We start from the raw sequence: 19,384 nt of genomic DNA, 5'->3' as shown, positions 1-19,384 counted from the left end.
CACTCGACCAGGAGGCCGAATCCTAAACATTTAGGAATGCAGAACCGAATTACGTTCATTTTCGGAAATAGTTTTTATAACAAAATCTATACACTCTACAATGACAGCATACCATCGACACATATGTATATGTTACCTCTATAAGGGATTATTTTAGACTAGCGCAGGCCCTTAAATAATTAGGCTAAATTAAAAAATATATATTTTTAAAATAAATAAATTTACACGATTGAAAAAATGTCACGGCTGAGATTCGAACCCCAATCAAATGCTAGGAGAGCAACTTTGCTGGACCTTACACTATCAACTATTGAGACCGGCGGCATATTCATTTATTATACCTACTTACTGAAAATAAAAAGAATTTATTTACAATATTAGAATGTTACGTAGGTACCTGTATCACGTCACATCCGAAATTAAATTGATTCTTAATACCTACATCACGTCACATTACAATTTTAATTGATTCTCAATACCTACATCACGTCACATCCGAAATTAAATTGATTCTTAATACCTACATTACGTAACATTCGAAATTAAATTGATTCTAAATACCTACATCACTTCACATCCAAAATTAAATTGATTCTTAGTACCTACATCACGTCACATCCGAAATTAAATTGATTCTTAATAACCAGCGCACTCCCGTGAAAATCACGGCGTATTATATTCCGCCTTAACTACCGGATGAGTAATTTGACAGTATATTGTAACAATATTTGAACCTTAACTAATCATTATATCCAAGAAGAAACAAAGTAGACAGCTGGGGTGACATTCAAGTTTTAGCAAATAGGACTTAAAATTAAAATCTTATTATTTAGGATACCCACAATCAAATAGATTAGACCATAGTAGTATTAAAAATGATATTAGGATTAAATTTCAAACTAGGATAAGGAAAATTTTAAAATGCAATCTATCTGCTAAAAATTTAGTAAAAGCAATAAATACTTGGGCAATACCTCTATTAACGTACTCATTTGGCATAATTAAATGGTCTAATACAGATTTAGATAACTTAGAAAGATTAATTAGAACTACGCTAACAAAGTTTAATTGCCATCATCCAAATTCAGCTATAGAACGAGTTAATTTACCTAGAAATTTAGGAGGTAGAGGTATAGTCAAAATAACTTCTTTGAAACATAATCAGGTAGAAATGCTAAGAACTTTTTTCCATAGGAAAGCTCATAGCTCAGAAATGCACAAAATAATTTGCAAGGCAGATAGAAATATTACACCTTTAAATTTATACGATGAGAATGCCAACATTTTTATAAATCCCAACCAGGAACTATTAGATTCCTGGTCAAATAAAATTTTACACGCAAAACACTTCAATTATCTCAACCAAACGTATGTTGACAAAATTAAGTCAAACAAATGGTTGAGTATTGGAGAGTTGAGCGCAGAAATAGAAGGATTTATGCTTGCAATTCAGGATAGAGTCATTAATACTAAAAATTATAGAAAGCATATAATCAAAGATACAAATCAAATTGATGATTTGTGTAGAAAATGTTTGGCTTTTCCGGAAACTATAGAACATATTATATCGGGATGTTCTATATTAGCACCGTCCGAGTATACATTTAGGCACAATCAAGTTTTAAAAATAATTCACCAAAATTTGGTAATTAAACATAACTTGATTGACTGCCGTAATGTAGTACCATATTATGAATACGAACCAAATTCATTTTTAGAAAACGAATTTTATAAAATATATTATGATAAAACTATACTAACAGACCGAGCGATTAGTCATAATAGACCCGATATAGTTTTACATGACAAAATTAAAAAAATAACTTATATCATTGATGTTGCTATTCCAAATTCCTGTAATATTCAAAAATCTGTTAGTGAAAAAATAAGAAAATACACAGATTTAGGAAATGAAATAAAAAGAATTTGGCATTCTCAGACTATAAAAATATTACCATTCGTTATTTCGGCTACTGGCATTATACCTAGCTCTCTAATTAAAAATTTAGGCGTATTAGATCTATCAAAAAATTTATATATAAAGATGCAAAAGTCGGTCATTTTGAATACATGTAGGATAACAAAAGATTTTTTAAATATTTATGTTGAGGGATCAGTAGGATTTATAGGCCCTGTTAGAAGTTCTACCGAGCCGAACCCTCTGATATGAAAATATCTGGAGACGGTGAATTTTTTTTCCCATTTGATATCTGGTGATTTGACGTGTTGTTGTTCTTGTATTGTTTTGTATTAATTTTACTTATATAATGCACTTACATAGTGTTGATTGACTAGCTGATCATTTGTGGAAAAGTGAGTGGAAGGGTTAAGTTTTTCCTTTGGGGAAGACTTAACCCGGACAACTAAATCGGAAGTTTAAAATAAAAAAAAAATAAAAAAAGAAAGGACGAGGATGACAAAAATATTAAGACAAAAAATATCGTCTGTACAAACATCTTAACTAACTTTTATAAATTAACTAATGAATTATATATATTATACTTAGGTACTTGAAATATAGTAATGGTTTTATATTACCCACACTCAGGCAGTGCCTTAGTGGGTTTTCATTTCTTGTGTATACAATTTGGTAATATATTTCATGTTATTATTTACTGTCTATTAATATGTATATTATATGTAAAGAAATGAAAATAAATAAAGTAAAAAAAAAAATTTAGTGTATGATTTTATTAACCAACTTTATCAGTTGTCTGAATTCTTCAAACAATATGTTCCAATTTTAAAAAATGACACTTTAATTCAAAGGTAATTTGAGTTCATTTAATCAGAGTTCACGCAGGATTAATGCACAGATAACCGAAATTAGTATGTTTGAACATAATAAATTCTTATTTAACTTAGTTGTTTAGATGTGTTAAATCGTACAGGTCAAAAAGAGTTGTTTTATTCCCAAATATTTAATACTTAATGATAAATAAACCTGAACCTTGAAAAAAACATGGATTGAGGGATGGGTTTAGAGTTTCGATCGATGGAGCATAAACGACATGTCTGCTGATAATGCGGTATCTTTTTACCGGAAAGTTGCCTAGGAAACTAGCATCGGCGAAGAAATGGCAGGCATAACTTACCCGCAAACTCCTGACACTTCAAAACACGTACATAGGTTAACTCCTTTCGCTCCCTGAACCGACCATATTCACGTCATATTTATATATTAAAACTCTACGTACAGTTCATAGTAAAGGGTTCAATATACCTTCCACATTCCTGGAAAAGTCCATTGGAGAGGCTGGTGAGAGTGTCATTGAGCCTGATGGAAGGCTTTCCTTCCAAGATAAGCAGGAGGTTCTCCAGGAAGATGAAGAATAAGAAGTAGGGCCAAGCCTGTGAACAAAATAATTATATGATAGTTAAGTAATTTATTTGATAGTTCACAATAGGTGCCCAAGGATGATGTTTTTGATGACACAAATGCGCAAGGAAGACATTTTGGAAAATGAAAACAGGTCGTGTATATAACTCGTCCTTGGGTTCAATAGCTCGGATATGGAAAGGTTTTCTGGTTTTTGTGTGCCCTTTCTACTACAGGGTGGATCTCTTCAAGACCTTGGTTGACTCTTCGCTTTCCTCAGAAAGACCCGTCACCCAGCTACTCCAAAGATAACACAGGTTCTAAGAGTAACAACAAATTATAATTAATTTAAAATACGGGGAAGAGATAGGAAGAGAAAAAAAAACAAAACGTAACAAAGCATGACAAGAAAATTAAGAATTTTATTTTTTTTTAAATATTCTAATTGTATTCTATTCTACTTCTAAATGTTCTAAATATTCGAAATAGTATAAATATGAAATCGATTTCAATTCTATTCTAATAAATACCAGTCTAATGCTTGGGAAACAATACTATTTAATTTCTTATCTCACAGGTATACCTATACAAAGTTTTTGCCTTTTGTGAACACAGTGATTAAGATTAACATAATGTGCCAGACAGAAGTGTATGACACACAAGACTGTAAATAGGGCCGGTGATCCCAATCCGTGGAGGCAGAAGGCGTCTTCCTTCAGTGGCGTCGGGGCGTCGAGCGGGGCGTCTCTGTAGCCGTTGTAGCTGGTCCGATGCTAGTACTCGTCCTTGCTGTAGAGTCCGGGTCTTGTCGTAGGGGCAGAGAGGTCCGGGTGAGGCGAGGGTCAGAAGAAGAAGAGAAGGCGAGTAGAGTCAGAAGTCGGAGCGAGGTAGAAGGCAGAGCAGAGAGAAGTGTAGAGCTGGTGGAGGTTGCTGGCTATCTGCCTTTCCAAGGGACTGTTGCCCGTTTTATAGGACCCCGGCAGCCTTCGCTGGCCGAGCGACGTTCACATGGGCCTGCTTTCTCTTTGATTCCTGGAATCGAAGCCCGTGTTTGTGACGCGCCCGCGGCCCGCCGCCGGGTTGGCTACCGCCTCTCGGCCGGTAATTTCGGGCTCGTGGTCGAACGCGACCACGGCCTCTCTTTGTTCAGACACGATCCTCAGAATCGCGCTTGGGGAACGTTCTGACGGCGAATCACCTCGCACGCCACGACGGCGCACGGCCCCTTGCTTCGGGCCGGGGCCGAACGTTCCCTCTCGTATAAGTACGACTCTAATAATCGTGCCCGAATTAAATGCTCTCATGATTGTACCAGCTCTAACAATACTTCTCTGCCCGTATACCTCTATCCAAGCTCCGACGTTTCATTTATTGATAACTTTTTACATTTTCATACATAGTTACATTTACATTTCAGTTACATACATTTTATACATTTAGGATTTATTTTATTCTATATTCTCTAAATTTATCTTATAATCCTAACGTGGGTGACTGCGGCCGAGCCCGGAGCAGTACGTCCGTCACACATAAATTCAAGGTCTCGTAGATTTTGTGAAAAAATATGTCTTTCGGGTGCTATCATTATTATCTTCGGTCATTCACAACAATAAAAATAAATGTGTTTATCTTAATTCATTGATGTTATCACAGTAGCAAAATATTGTGTACTAAAAACTACTAAAAAATAATTAAAATACCATTGACCTTAATCTTGACACAGTAATAAAACGCGTTCTTACATCACTCTTTTTTTTTGCCTACAAGCATACATAAATTAGCACAAAAAATATTGTTTTTCATGAATTAGTTATTGGAATTTATGTAAACAAGTTTACTAGATATCTCAAGAACAATGCTCTTATTTATTGAACCTGTTTATCGGATATGAATAATTTTAAACGATTTTATTGAAATGATAACATGACATTGACTACAAATGAAAATAATGTATAAATAAGAGGAATGTTTGAGGGCTCAGTTAAAACCCATATAGACCTCTCAATTTGGTTGGTGTTGCGTATAGACAACGCGATGGTTGGTTCAATTTCGTCACTTGCTCCTCTGGGGAAAAAGCGTAGCATGCATCCCAGTGGCGGCCAGCTAATATGTGCTCCCGAGCGCCGAACAACCAACAAGATTTCCGACATGACTAATCACAATACGAAACTCGGTTCGGTTATAATATCTCATTCAAAAGGTACCTACTTATTAAGCGCGCTTAACTTGCAGACCGACTTTGACTTGTGCCTATGTTCGTAGCAGTTCGTTTTCGATTGCGATCCAAAATTTAACTGCTTTGTCGCATATTCTGTGGAACAGTCGAAAGCGTGGGTACATACCAGTTCATACTATTCTTTGCAAATAATACCATATCATGGACGGCGTTCGGGGTTTTACCACCACATCAGAAGGAACGGTTTATTCAGTAGAAAGTTAAACTAAAACGTGTATGTTTAATGTTATTGTCGATATCGTGGTTTCAATTTACCATCTGCTATTTTCAGCGAATGTTTCGCTTCTTGGATACAAGCATTTAAGATAAAATTTGTCATTAAGAGATGAGTGATGGTCAGATTACTTATTATCAGTTTAGTCAGTACTCGCCGTTGCCGGGCACGGTCTGTTGAATTAAAAAATGTTCTTACTCTGCGAAAGTTTTAAAGTTTAATTGCAGGTTATATCGATCTTGTATATCAATTATTAATAGGGTTATCAATTGCAGGTTATACTAATTTATGATTACTTTTGTGTTTGTTCAAAGTATAAATTAAGAATGAGTTTGAATGTGGAATACATTAAGAACAATAGGTCGAGTTTTGAAAACAAAGTGATAATAAAAAATGTCTGTCCACCTAAAATCTGAACTGATAATAAAACAAGAGTGAAAATCTGGATCGAAGAAGTTTACTCGATCATTTAACAAAACAATGTATAACAAAGCTTCGTAGCTCTGTGCATGTGATCAATTGAATAGTTTATTTTGTTTTACGTGTTTAATTTACGATGTTGATTCAGTTTGGAAAATCAGCGGTGTTACTGATGTAACTCACCTTTCTTAAAAATCAAAAAACATAATTCTTGTCATTTACATTTACAAAAAGTTTTGAGCTTAAAGGTTTTAGGAAAAGTTGACATCAGAATGCAATTGGATTCTGGCTACCGTGCCTAAGTTAAACACCATAATGAGCTATTTAATAAAAATCGATACAGGTCAAATTTCCCAGAACATGATTTCAATGTTACGTTTAAAACGTATGACTTCCAAAATAAAGTTCAGTAAAAGTGAACTCTGTAGAATTTACGCCCGCGACGATTTTTCAAAAGCTAACGGCCCTTTATCAATTTTACAAATTTTTTATAGTACTTGTTCATCAGAAGACTTTCCCGAGACTGTGAAATTACTAAAACTTTTGTGCACCATTCATGACCTTTGGAATGACCTCAGTTGAAAGCTAAAGATGTTTCTCAACGTTAAAAAGAATAAAATCTTTTTTAAACACGTTGAGCCAGGACAGACTGATCACACTATCAGTGTTAAGCATTGATAGAGGTCTTCGCTAAACAAAAGGAGCAGAGAATAGAACTTCTTTATAAATAGGTATGTACCTTTATTTAATTTATTTTATGACTTAATGTTGTAATCCGGTGAACCCCCATATATTTTGACCACCGGCCGCCACTGATGCATCCTACTTTATCAACGTATAAAAGTCGTATGATGATACTAAAAGGATAAAAAAAATCCTTATACGGTTTTATTCGTTGCATCATTTTATCGTCAGAGATATCATGTTTTTTGTCAACCACAAGCATATACTGTTAAAAAATCCGCCAAAACTTAATGATCATTAGTCGTTCCTGTAATCTGATAATATTATTACTCCAGCGTCTGGACGGTGTAGGCCCTCTGATTGGTCAAATTTAAATTGTCTGTTTCGGTTAAATTAGGCTAACTTGAAATTTAAGACACGATTTGAAAATGACACGATGCTCATATAATTTTTGGATTATATCGAAGAAAATATGTTTTAGAAAGTTGACAATCCATTGGATTCATTACATTACAGTAAAAATTATCCACAATTACGTATTAAAATTTGACGTTTATCATTATTCATGCCATATTCACGCGAAAGACAGATTGTTCAGTGTTGCCAGCGTATATGGATTTCCAATCATTGTAAAAAACTTTTATAGCCAGTTAGTGTCAAGCAATGTACAATGTCAGTGTGATTATTTAATGTGAGATATATTATAATTATAAATAATAAATATAATTATAAATCCACCATTACCACCATTTAAAGCCGGCTGCAAAAATAACCAGCTCCACTCGATACTTTACGTAATTAATTATTTTTTGATATTACAACACCGACCCCATGCGCTATCATGTTTAATATCTAGGTAATTACATAATAATTGACGTGCTAACCTAGAAATTTGTTTTAAAAAGTTCCTGTGAGTCACTAAAGATAAATATTTTGTTTTCAGATTATTATTTCAATTTAATAACTATGGCTAAAAGGAATGTGGACAATATTTTACCAGAATTGGCCGAATTTCGGAATGTTCGAATGAGAGAGGGACGTTTACCGAGCGATCGAAGTGCCCGAAGACGAATAGAATATATGACTGATAATCAAATTGAACACAATAATTCCAGAAGGCGGTTTTCCACAGCAAATAGATGTAATGTATTCTTGAAGTGTGCTTTAATCAATAATCCAAATTATGTGCTTCCAGAACAGAATTATTTCGGCGTCATGTCAAAAGAATGTACAATCGAGCATTGCAAGGCGCTTCATTTTGAAGTTGAAAAAGGTAAACTGTTACATTCTTGCTGTCATAATGGAAAAATAATACCACAAATTTTAGCTTATCCTCCAGCACTTAACGCATTATTGACAGGAGATTGTAGTCAATCTAAAAACTTTAGGAATTTTATTCGTCAATATAACAGTGCTAATGGATTTGCCTCATTTGGAGCGCAAATAGCTAATATCCCAGGTAATGGTCCATATTGTTTAAAAATTTCTGGTGAGGTTTATCATTTGACTTCCAGAAGTATACATGTTGAAGGTGAAATACCTTCTTATGCTCAGCTTTATGTATATGATCCTGATGAGGCTGTTAGAGTGCGTATGAGTCATCCATCTAATGCCGATTGCTATCAAAATATAATGCAAATAATTGATAGCGAAATACGCCAAATAAGCCCTTATGCTCATCAGTATAAGAAACTAAAAGAAGCTGTCGAGGAAGAAGAATTACGCATTGCGGCTGACGGTGGGCAGGTGAGAGATATACGTCTATTATTTACACGTTCATCAGCTGATGACCAACGGAGGTACAATGCTCCAACCAGTTCTCACGATATCGCCATGGTATATGTAGCAGACAGAGACGGGAATTTACCATCGGGTATAGATATCGCTGTTTATCCTAAAAATGTTGAAGGACTTCAAAGGGTGGCAACTTTATCAAAGCATTTAGATCCTATGGTTTTCCCACTACTATTTCCATCAGGTGAATGTGGTTGGACCCCAGGCTTTCAGCATCATGCTGATTTCTGTACTGCTCAACGTCATACTGTAACTGCCATGCAGTTTTATGCAAGTAAATTAGCAGTGCGAAGAAACATATTTAATCCAATCCATTATGCGGGTAAACTTTTTCAACAGTATTTAATTCATGCTTACATTATTTATGAATCTGGTCGCCTAGATTACATTAGGAAAAACCAACGACAACTCAGAGTGGAATGCTACCAAGGTTTGCAAGACCATGTAAGAAATTTAGCCACTGATAGAGGAGTACGTGCAGGTAATATAGTCATTCTTCCATCTTCATTTACTGGTGGACCACGCCATATGAATAAACTTTATCAAGATTCAATGGCAATGGTACGTAAATTTGGTCGTCCTGATCTATTCATAACGTTTACATGCAATCCCAAATGGCCAGAAATACAAACCGAATTGGAACATTATCAATCGGCCGCGGACAGGCCTGATATAGTAGCCAAGGTTTTCCATCTAAAAGTCAAGGAATTTATTCATGATATGACTGAGAAACATGTTTTTGGAAAGGTAATTTGTTGGGTTTATACAATTGAACAGCAAAAAAGAGGACTCCCTCATCTACATGGCGTGTTTACACTTTGCAGCCAAGATAAGTTGTATACAGCTTCTGATATTGATAATGCCGTATCTGCAGAACTACCCCATCCGAAGAATTCGGCTTTGTACCGTATTATTTTAAAAAATAAAATTCATGGACCATGTGGCGTACTTAATCCAAGGTCAGTCTGCATGGTAAACGGTAAGTGCTCTAAAAAATTCCCCAAATCATTTAAAGATTCTACTGATAATAATTCCGCAGGCTATCCAGAGTACAGGAGACGTGATAATTTTTCTGAAAATCACGTTGTTCGGGATATACGTATCGACAATCGATTTGTTGTTCCATATAATGCATACCTTAGCAAAAAATATGATGCTCATATTAATGTTGAAATTTGTTCCTCAGTGGCCAGTATTAAATATATTCATAAATATATATCTAAAGGTTTTGATTGTGCTAGAATCGAAATAAGACAAGAAGCTGGAAATTTGGAGAGTGCGGTTATTCAATATGATGAAATTAAGCAATATATCAATTGTCGATATGTAAGTGCCCCTGAAGCTGTCTGGAAAATTATGGAAAATCCTATACATGATCAATCTCACTCAATTTTACTTCTGGCTTTACATTTACCCGACAGCCAATCTGTGTATTTTGTAGAGGGGCAGGAGGAACAGGCTCTCAGGGAAGCATCTACAAGGAACACCTCTTTAACAGCGTGGTTCCAATTGAATCTTCAAGATATTGAGGGACGCTCTATTCTGTATCAAGATGTACCAAATAATTATGTCTTTTCAGCTGGTAAAAAGTGGACGAGACGACAGCGGGGAGGTGGCAAAATCATTGGACGAATACCTTCAATTTCTCCTAGAAATATAGAACTGTATCATTTACGGCTGATTCTTATAAAGGTGGCTGGAGCTACATCCTTTGAATCTTTGCGAACTGTTGATGGTAATTTACTAGCTACTTTTCGTGATGCGGCGCGTGAACTGAAGCTCATTGATGACATAGGAGAATGGACGCAGTGCATGACGGAGGCTTCATTGTATTTGATGCCTAAAACTCTTCGACATCTATTTGTTTTAATTTTAATACAATGTATCCCTTCGGACCCGTTGCAGCTGTGGAATGATTTCAACAAATGTATGTCTGAAGATTTTTTTCATCATGGTGTTGCTGAAGAAACAGCTATTAATCTTTGTCTTTTAAACATACAGGATATGCTTATGAAGGAGAATTCATCTTGCAGAATGCAGGGCTTACCTGAACCTGATGAAAGTTGCAGTTTTGGACAAGTGACTGATTTTAATGTAATTTCTGAAAACACTTTAGGTGAATTGATGGCTGCCAAACTCAATGACGAACAACTTCAAGCATATAATTCTATTTTGAATAAGTTTTTTTCAGATGAAAATGATGACAATAAATGTTTCTTCATTGATGGCCCAGGAGGAACAGGGAAAACATACCTTTACGAAACTTTAATTCACACTCTAAGAGGAAAAGGTAAAAAAGTTTTATCAGTCGCTTGGACAGGCATTGCAGCTATCTTGCTTCCAGGTGGGGTAACGTGTCATACTGCTTTTAATTTACCCCTCAGTTTACAGGACAATACAACATGTAAGGTCACATCAAAGAACCGGAAAATTATAACAGAAGCAGATATTATAATATGGGATGAAGCACCAATGGCTCCAGGTGTAGCTTTAGAAGTAATTGAGCGTACTATACGTGATATCATGGGAAGTGATTCTGTCTTTGGTAACAAAGTTATTGTTTTGGGCGGAGACTTTCGTCAGATCCTTCCAGTGTGTCGACGTGCTTCACGAGGACAATTAATTGCCGCTTGCATAAAAAGCAGCATACTTTGGTACCATTTCAAAACTTTTCAATTAAAAACAAATGTCAGAGCTTTAGAAAGTGAAAACATATTTTCTAAATGGCTTTTGGACTTGGGAGATGGAAAACTTCCTCCCGTAGAAGGAACATTAGAGTCCTCTGTGCTTATTCCCAATGTAAATATTTGCCAAGATATTATTCAATGTATATATGGTAAGACACATACCACTGCTGATGCCTTAGTGATGAGTCAACGTACCATTTTGTGCCCCAAAAATAGTCATGTTTGTGCAATCAATGAGGATGTACTTCAACGATTAGAAGGACAAATGAAGACTTTTCATTCTGTTGATACCATCATTAATGAAGAAGGAAATTTAGATTATAACGAGCAGGCTAACTTTCCTGTTGAATATTTAAATTCTATAAACCCAAATGGCTTCCCACCACACATATTAAATCTTAAAATTGGTGCCATCATTATGTTACTTAGAAATTTATCTGTTGGTGATGGCCTTTGCAATGGAACAAGAATGGTTATTAAAAATTTTAGCTGTAACTTAATTCAAGCCGAAATCATTACGGGGAACAGAAAAGGTACAGTACATTTCATTCCTAGAATTTACTTAAACACTTTGTCTGATGTTACAATACAATTCAATATGTGCAGGAAACAGTTTCCAGTTAAATTAGCTTATGCAATGACCATTAATAAATCTCAAGGACAAACTTTTTAACGGGTTGGACTGTTACTTCCTGAACCAGTATTTTCTCATGGACAGTTGTACGTTGCCTGTTCCAGAGTACGAACGCAGTCATCGTTATTTATACAGATTATTGACGGTTCCAGACAAGGGCAAATTCTGACTGATTGGTATACGGACAATATTGTTTATAAAGAGATTTTTTCCTAATGAAATTATATAATATTAAGTTGTAAATTGTAAAAAATAAAAGTATAATAAATTGTAGGTACTTGCTTACAATAGTTTGGTTTTTCAGGTCAATTTATCCCACATGTAAGGTTTTTCTGCCTAAGAATTTTTTCTTTGAAAAATTTTTAAGAGAGTTTTGTTGTATGAGTATTTACTTTGACAATCTTTTGGTAAGAGCGTAATACTATTTCACCCAAATATGTAGATTTTTAGGAATTATCCCAATAAAATAATCCTTTATATTTAAAAAAAAAATTATTTACTTTGACAATCTTTTGGTAAGAGTTTATTATTTCAGCAAAGTTATATTTAATATTGTAATATGTTGATATTTTTTATTTCCGAATTACATATATTATATATATATATATATATTTTTTTTTTTTTTTTTTTTTTTCAATTTAACTTCGATTTAAAAATGAAATCATTTCGGTGGTATGGGAGAGGAAACATTTTTCTCATTGACGAGATTTATGTTGGGGTGAAGGGTGTTCCTCTCATTGTCCGCGCTCGGATTGATCTAATATCTACTTATTAAATGTAACTGTTGTTAGTAAAGTGGGCGAAGCCCAACCAAGTGCCGCCCGCAGGGCCTAGCAGCAAAAACCCGCGGAGCGGGTTTTTAACTGCTAGTTTTATTTATTACTACATCCAACGGCTCTCTAGGCAAGTTGATTCAACCGCTCAACTACGCTACAGATGACTTCTGTTCAACTTGGTTGGCCGTTGAGTGGTTGGATGGTGTTTAGATGATCTGGCGGTCCAACTGTTCAACTTCATAGCCACGCCCTCGTATCGCATACAACGCATCTCCACATGGTTCAACTTTACATTTAACTCAATCAGGTTGATACGATCGCTGTTTATTGTTTCTTTACATTATAACATTGTTTACGTTAGAATTTTTAACTTCACTAGGACAAGCCTGCATTGAGCTTGATTGAATGGTCTGTAGCGCCCGTAATGCTAATGCATGTGAATACATGAATACCAACTACATTCAATAGAACTGCAAATTATTACGCACGTGTGACGCAAAACAATCAACACACAATATTATATTTTTGTAAACAACTTAATGACTGTTGTCTAGTTAGATGATTCAATCGACCTTTTGATGTCCATTAGAAATGGGTAGACACTCGGTCTCTCAGTATAATACTGCGCCATGTCTTATGCCGGGATCAAACGAGGACAATAAAGAAGACATTTCAATAGTGACCGCGCAGGGCAGGACAATGGAACAATACAACTACTGTAGTTCAAACGCGGAACGCTGTCAAAATGGATACAAGACGACTCGCGTTACATAATAAATAAAATATTATCTTTTTATCGGTCCTTTATGCCAAGATGTATTGTATTGTAGAGCCGAGATACGTTAGGCGTGGAGCGATTGGTTATTGTCCTACTGCCTTGTCAAAACGCGTTTACAGGCGGACAACGCGCTGGGTATAAGCAAAACCTCCTAAATCATCCTAAACCATCCTGATCTAGGAGGTTTTGGTGTAAGACACTATTCTGCAGAGAAAGCTTGCCCCACTATCTCTGGGCCAGTGTCTTGGTTCACTGTCATGTCTTCCAATCTACTGTTCACACTAACTAGGACACTGAGTCAGGAGCTTGGACAAGAGCTGGGAGATGGGAGCTGCGACAAAACAGTCATATTTCTCAAGTAATTTTTAACTTAATATTTTAACCAAATATTTTCTCTGCTTCGATTGGTAAACGCTTCTTACAAGTTACAAGGCATTATATTCGTTGGGATGATGCGACCATTACGTAACGATTATGTATTATGTAGGTTTACATATTAACCAACATAGTTTCATCACCAGTTTCTAACCTGACATCGAAATATTATCAATACAAATTTCTATTTTTTATTGTTTCCAGATTGGGTTACAGTGTTGCAAAATACGAAACCTACTCGTAAAACCTTACATTTTTGATGAAATATTTCAAAAATTACAATACACTTTGACGTATGATTTTGATATAAAAATGTGTTACATGGCCAATATTGAAAGTTTTTTTTAATCAGTAAGTAGGTAACTCTGTAACTCTGGAAATTTATATAACTGTTATTTATCTGTCCGCTTAAAACTCGCCAATGAGAAATTCGACCGATGCAATATTTTTATAAATCGTTCTGTTGCAGTTTCCAAGATTACGCCAATATTCTCTTCATTTTGATTTATTTTATATTTATATATTATTTTTTATATACATATAAAATAAATCAAATATATATTTTACTGCACGACATCTATTTTTTAAGTAAATACCGTCTTGAGCCAGTGAGACTATAGCTTCCTCAATTTAAGTTTGTTGTGAGGCTGAATGTAGTGGGGAGGGGAAGGAGACGAGAAAGAGGAAGGTGGGTAAGTACCTGGCTATTCAGATCTGGTCACCAAACACGGTTAAAGCCATTTCAAGCAACGTTTCAATTCTTAATGGTGATCTTACACCAGGGCGATACTGAGAGCATCTTCCACTCGGGAACAGGCCGAAAATATACCACATTTTATTTGAATAAATAAAGTGTGACATAACATAAATTCATCAAATGAAGATTACTCGCGCACGCCGGGATTTGAACCCGCGACCTTCGAATTGCTAGTCGAGAGCCTTACCCCTCGACCACCGAAGGCGTCTCTATTGAAAGTGTACACTGGTACGTACTTATCTCTGAAATTTTATTAAAAATGAATTTACATTTTAAAAAATTACAATTTTTAAAAACCATTTTGTAGCAGTTTTTTAACGATTACACCACTCTTCATATCGACGTTTAGATTTTTTAAATATATGTAAAATATTTATTTTTATTATTGTACTTCATCTCTCATCTACAAGATTTCGTGTTTTAAAATTTGGGAAGATAGGTAAATGAAAAGTTTTAAAGTTAAAAGTAATTAAATAAAATAGTACTATTTTACAAAGTTTACTCAATAGCACAATTCTTCTTTTCATATTATGCTGTGCTAGAACATCTGTTCTGCCGTGTGGTATCTTGAACAAGTCGTTGTAATTAATGTCTTGAGTTTTCAGACACTTGCCGTGAAAGACATGAAATTCCAAGAAGGATAAGGAATTTAAAAAATTGCGAGATGCAGAAAGAGTTGCAAGATTTGCAAATTTTATTCCTAGCTTCGATTAAAGTAACAAATTTCAATTAAAAGTATCAAGCAGGTAAATTCTTGATCAAATAAATATTTAACGGAGTACCTTTTGTTCAGAAATCTACTTAAGTGTTTGCTCCACCATCTATCGTCCATTAACCCACAAATTACCCGTAAACATAAGTTCAGGAAACCACATCTTAACTACTGTACGTTGCTTAGGGACAGTAATAATGAGATTTGGCGCACCATGAATAATAATTATTGTCAGAGTTAATATGAGTAGGTACTTAAATATTCTGTCACTTGCCGCAACTGGCAACATTCTGCATAATTACCTGCTTTGATATTCAATCAGGCTAATGAAAGTCCCGGCTCTGAAATTCATATTTGATGACTTACATTTGGGCATCCTATCCTATCCCCAAGTTTAAGTATTTTTGGCTGTGCTTAGCGAAGTCCAATTTCATGCATTTCGTCTATTTGTAAATTACTGCCTTTCTATCCCGACAGAGTTTACATGAGCGTGGATTCTTTTACGAGCTGTCAAATCGGAATAATCAATACTATGGTACCTACCTGCCAATAGAAAATTTGAAAGAAGAATTATCGTTGAGTATACATGACTTAAGTAGATAGGTGTGTACTTTAGTAGCTACTTAAAAATCTCGTGATTTCAGAGCAAATTTTGGTTATGGTTTACTAAATCAGAAAATTAGAAACATAGTTTTTTATGAGCCAGTCCAAGCCAGTCCTTGGTGAGGCAGGTTCAAGCATCGGTTAAACCTATTTATTATTATTATTACCAATATATATATAAATATATGTTATATATCTACATAATATAAAAATCAATTTATTATGGTAAAAAAAAACTATGCTTTTTACGGGTCGATTTTTTTAAATACATCTATTTTAAAATCACTTTTTTCGGAAATTAATGAATGCAAATCTTGACTGCAATAATTAATCCACTTCTTGACATCCGATCAAGCTGTGCCTCGGCAGATAGAGTCGTTGTCAATCACAAGACATTCTTGGAAATCGCGTACACACACCCGGATATACGCATTTCTCTGAAATTTGATGTCATTACATCATTTAATATATCCAACAAATGTCGGTATTATCAAATCGGGATTTGGCCCGGTTGGTACAGTTTTTGACTTCATTTCCTGGGAAGGAAGGTTCAATCCAGTCGATCCAATTTTTTTAAAGTTTTAAAGAAATTTAAAAATAGATGTATTTTAGTAAAAAAAACTTTTTTTTACATATGAAACGAACCAAAATCGGAGAGAGATTAATTGTATTATTTTTTTTTGATTTATTTCGAATTTCTACGATATTCTTTCCAACACGGAAAAATTTGGACTTCGAATGAAACGTTTAAATCTGTCAATTGGATATTTAGGAATATTCTTAAAAAAAATAACAAATTATTCAAACTCGTTCAATGAACGAATATTTTATAGACTTATATAAAATTTCGTTACGGAATAACTAACAGTCGTAATAAATTTGACCAATGAAAGATAAATGATTCGATTCAGAGTAAAAAAAAATGTGTATAAACTAGTGATGGGAATGATCGAAATATTTATATAATCGATTTTTTTTAACCGAAACATCAAAAGAATCGAATGATCCATTCGAATGAATCGCTCGGAGTGCGGGATTAGAAAATAGAAACTCGAATATCAAGACTATTCCTATCGTAAAAAAAATTGTTTTGCATATTCCGGTTGTAATCTATTTTCATTAGTATGGCAATATTTTTGGTAAGCAGGTACTAGCGAAATTTCAATCACTAATTTTCATTCCTGGTAATGATTCCCTTGTTGTCTGCTAGCAACATTAGTATTATTCCTGTTAGCCACGAATTTCAAATATGTATCTACATATTATATTACAGGCAGATTTAATTTTGGGTACCTGTATCTTATTATGTACATTATTATTGTGCTGTAATTTTCATTTGCTGTACTTTGATATCTGTTTTATATAATATTGTAAGCTCCTGCTGAATAGCTCGTGTAGCCAGTAGGTACAAATTTCCATTAATAATATTTATAATGTACCTCTTAATAATAAGATAATAATTATATGCCGTTTTGTTAAAAATAACCTCTAAATCTCATGTACGTTGTAGGCGCCTACTAGAACCCAAAACAAACCATTCATTCATTTGTATGCAATTCACAAATTATTATTAAGTAAATAAAGTTATTTTACTACAGAAAGCGTTTCATTTTAATTACTAACTAAGAGACACCGATGTTTATTTCATTCATTTTAATTTCAAATAAATTAAATATATTTGTTCGTAGCATAGGTAGCAGATATATTATGTTTATATGAACGAACACATGTCACTTGATGAGTTTAATATATACTGAATATTGTATACTGCCCGAAGAATCTACGGTTGTAGTGAAACCCGATCAGCATTAAATATAAAAATGGTGTTTGCTAAGTTATTGGTTTATTTTATTTTAAATATACACTACCCGAATGTCCCGAATAGATGATACATAACCTAAAAATAACATAGGTAGGTATTAAACCTTCAATTGTGAAAAACTATCACCATGAAAATCTTTTACACATAAACTATACCCACTGGAAACGTAAATCGTCACCTAAAAGTATTAATTCATAATTTACCATTCACACACGAGGTTGATTATAACATCAACATGCTTCAGTAGGCAGCCAACAATGTACTTATAAAATATTTCGTTTGTCAAGCAATCTGAGATATTTTGACATCTCGAAATATAACCTCTCGAATGTGAGAATCGAGAAGATTTGCGTTTTCGAACGAATTCTGACAGTTTGAAAACGATTGTCTCGGACTGAACATTCGAATGATTTCTGACATTTCAGAGCGATTGTCTCGATTCCACTTTCGATGACATTTGAAAACGATTATTTCGGACCGTGCATTCGAATTAATTCTGACCAATGACAACGCTTGGCTGGCATCGATTATTTCTGACCAATCACAGCGACGACTTTCGATGACGTTTCAAAACGATTGTCTCGGAGTTGCAATCGAATTAATTCTGACAATGAATCGAGATATTTCGAATGGTAAAAAAGATCGAGTAAACCATCGATGATTCATCGATTCCGCCCATCGCTAGTATAAACTTATGTAAGGAAATATTACGTAACATCTGGGTCAGGGGTAAAATCCTAGAAATAAATCAATCGTTAGTAATAACTAATCAAAAATTCTTAGAATCTGTTATTTACCCATGACCCAAATGTTATTAATTTATATTCTTAATGATAATGACACCAGAATGAAGATAATCGTAGCAGGAAATAACTATCGATCGAAAGCATATAATAAGTTCTCAATTGGAAATATTTAATTATTTGAAAAAACTCTAAGACCGTTTTTTTCAACAATATTCCACGTAGTTCTCAAAATGATAACATTATTTTATCGCAGTAGATATCGTTAGTAATTACCGCACAAACCTGTTTGTGCATTTCCCATGTAGTTTCAAGGCGGATAGTTATTTTTTTAGCTTCCGTATTAGCCAGCCTGTCTAGAACCTCGTGACCTACTGCTAGTTCTGAATATAATTATGAGATTGAACAATGCACTTTTCTTATTGGATTAACATTATTCGAAATATGTCTTCTACGGAGGGATGAATCATGTTTAGGAAAGTGAATTCTGATCAAAACCTTGTACTGTATGTAGTACCGCCCAGCATAAAATTTGTTTTTCCTTTCCTAAACATGCTCATTAAAGAACATAAACATACATTATTAAAATTAATGTCGGAATGTCCAAATATGTCAAATTTTCCAATTATGACCTAAATTCTATATCTAAATTTGGCTAATAAACAATGAGTTAATGTTAATTAAGTGTTATCTCAAGTGACCTACCAGGTAAGTATGGTACTCTATTTTACCTCCATATAGTATATATATATTTTTTTTTATTCATGTGTATTATATATTTGTACATTGTCCTTGAAGTGATTTTGCACAAAAACGGCACAATACAAATC

At 34.3% G+C, this 19,384-nt stretch overlaps 1 protein-coding gene across 1 annotated transcript in view; it reads right to left on the bottom strand.

Annotated features, from left to right (window-relative positions):
• Positions 1-19,384, bottom strand: part of LOC149422845 (alkylglycerol monooxygenase-like) — a 123,936-nt gene that overhangs the window by 98,976 nt on the left and 5,576 nt on the right. The window contains exon 3 of the mRNA XM_089632314.1: positions 3,224-3,351. Coding sequence (XP_089488440.1) covers positions 3,224-3,351 — 128 coding nt within the window. The remainder of the gene's footprint in view (positions 1-3,223; positions 3,352-19,384) is intronic.

Source organism: Hesperophylax consimilis, chromosome 6 (assembly GCF_061612785.1).
Source record: "Hesperophylax consimilis isolate HC1 chromosome 6, BYU_Hcon_1.0, whole genome shotgun sequence".
NCBI lineage: Eukaryota > Metazoa > Arthropoda > Insecta > Trichoptera > Limnephilidae > Hesperophylax > Hesperophylax consimilis.
This window is presented reverse-complemented; position numbering and strand designations above follow the sequence as displayed.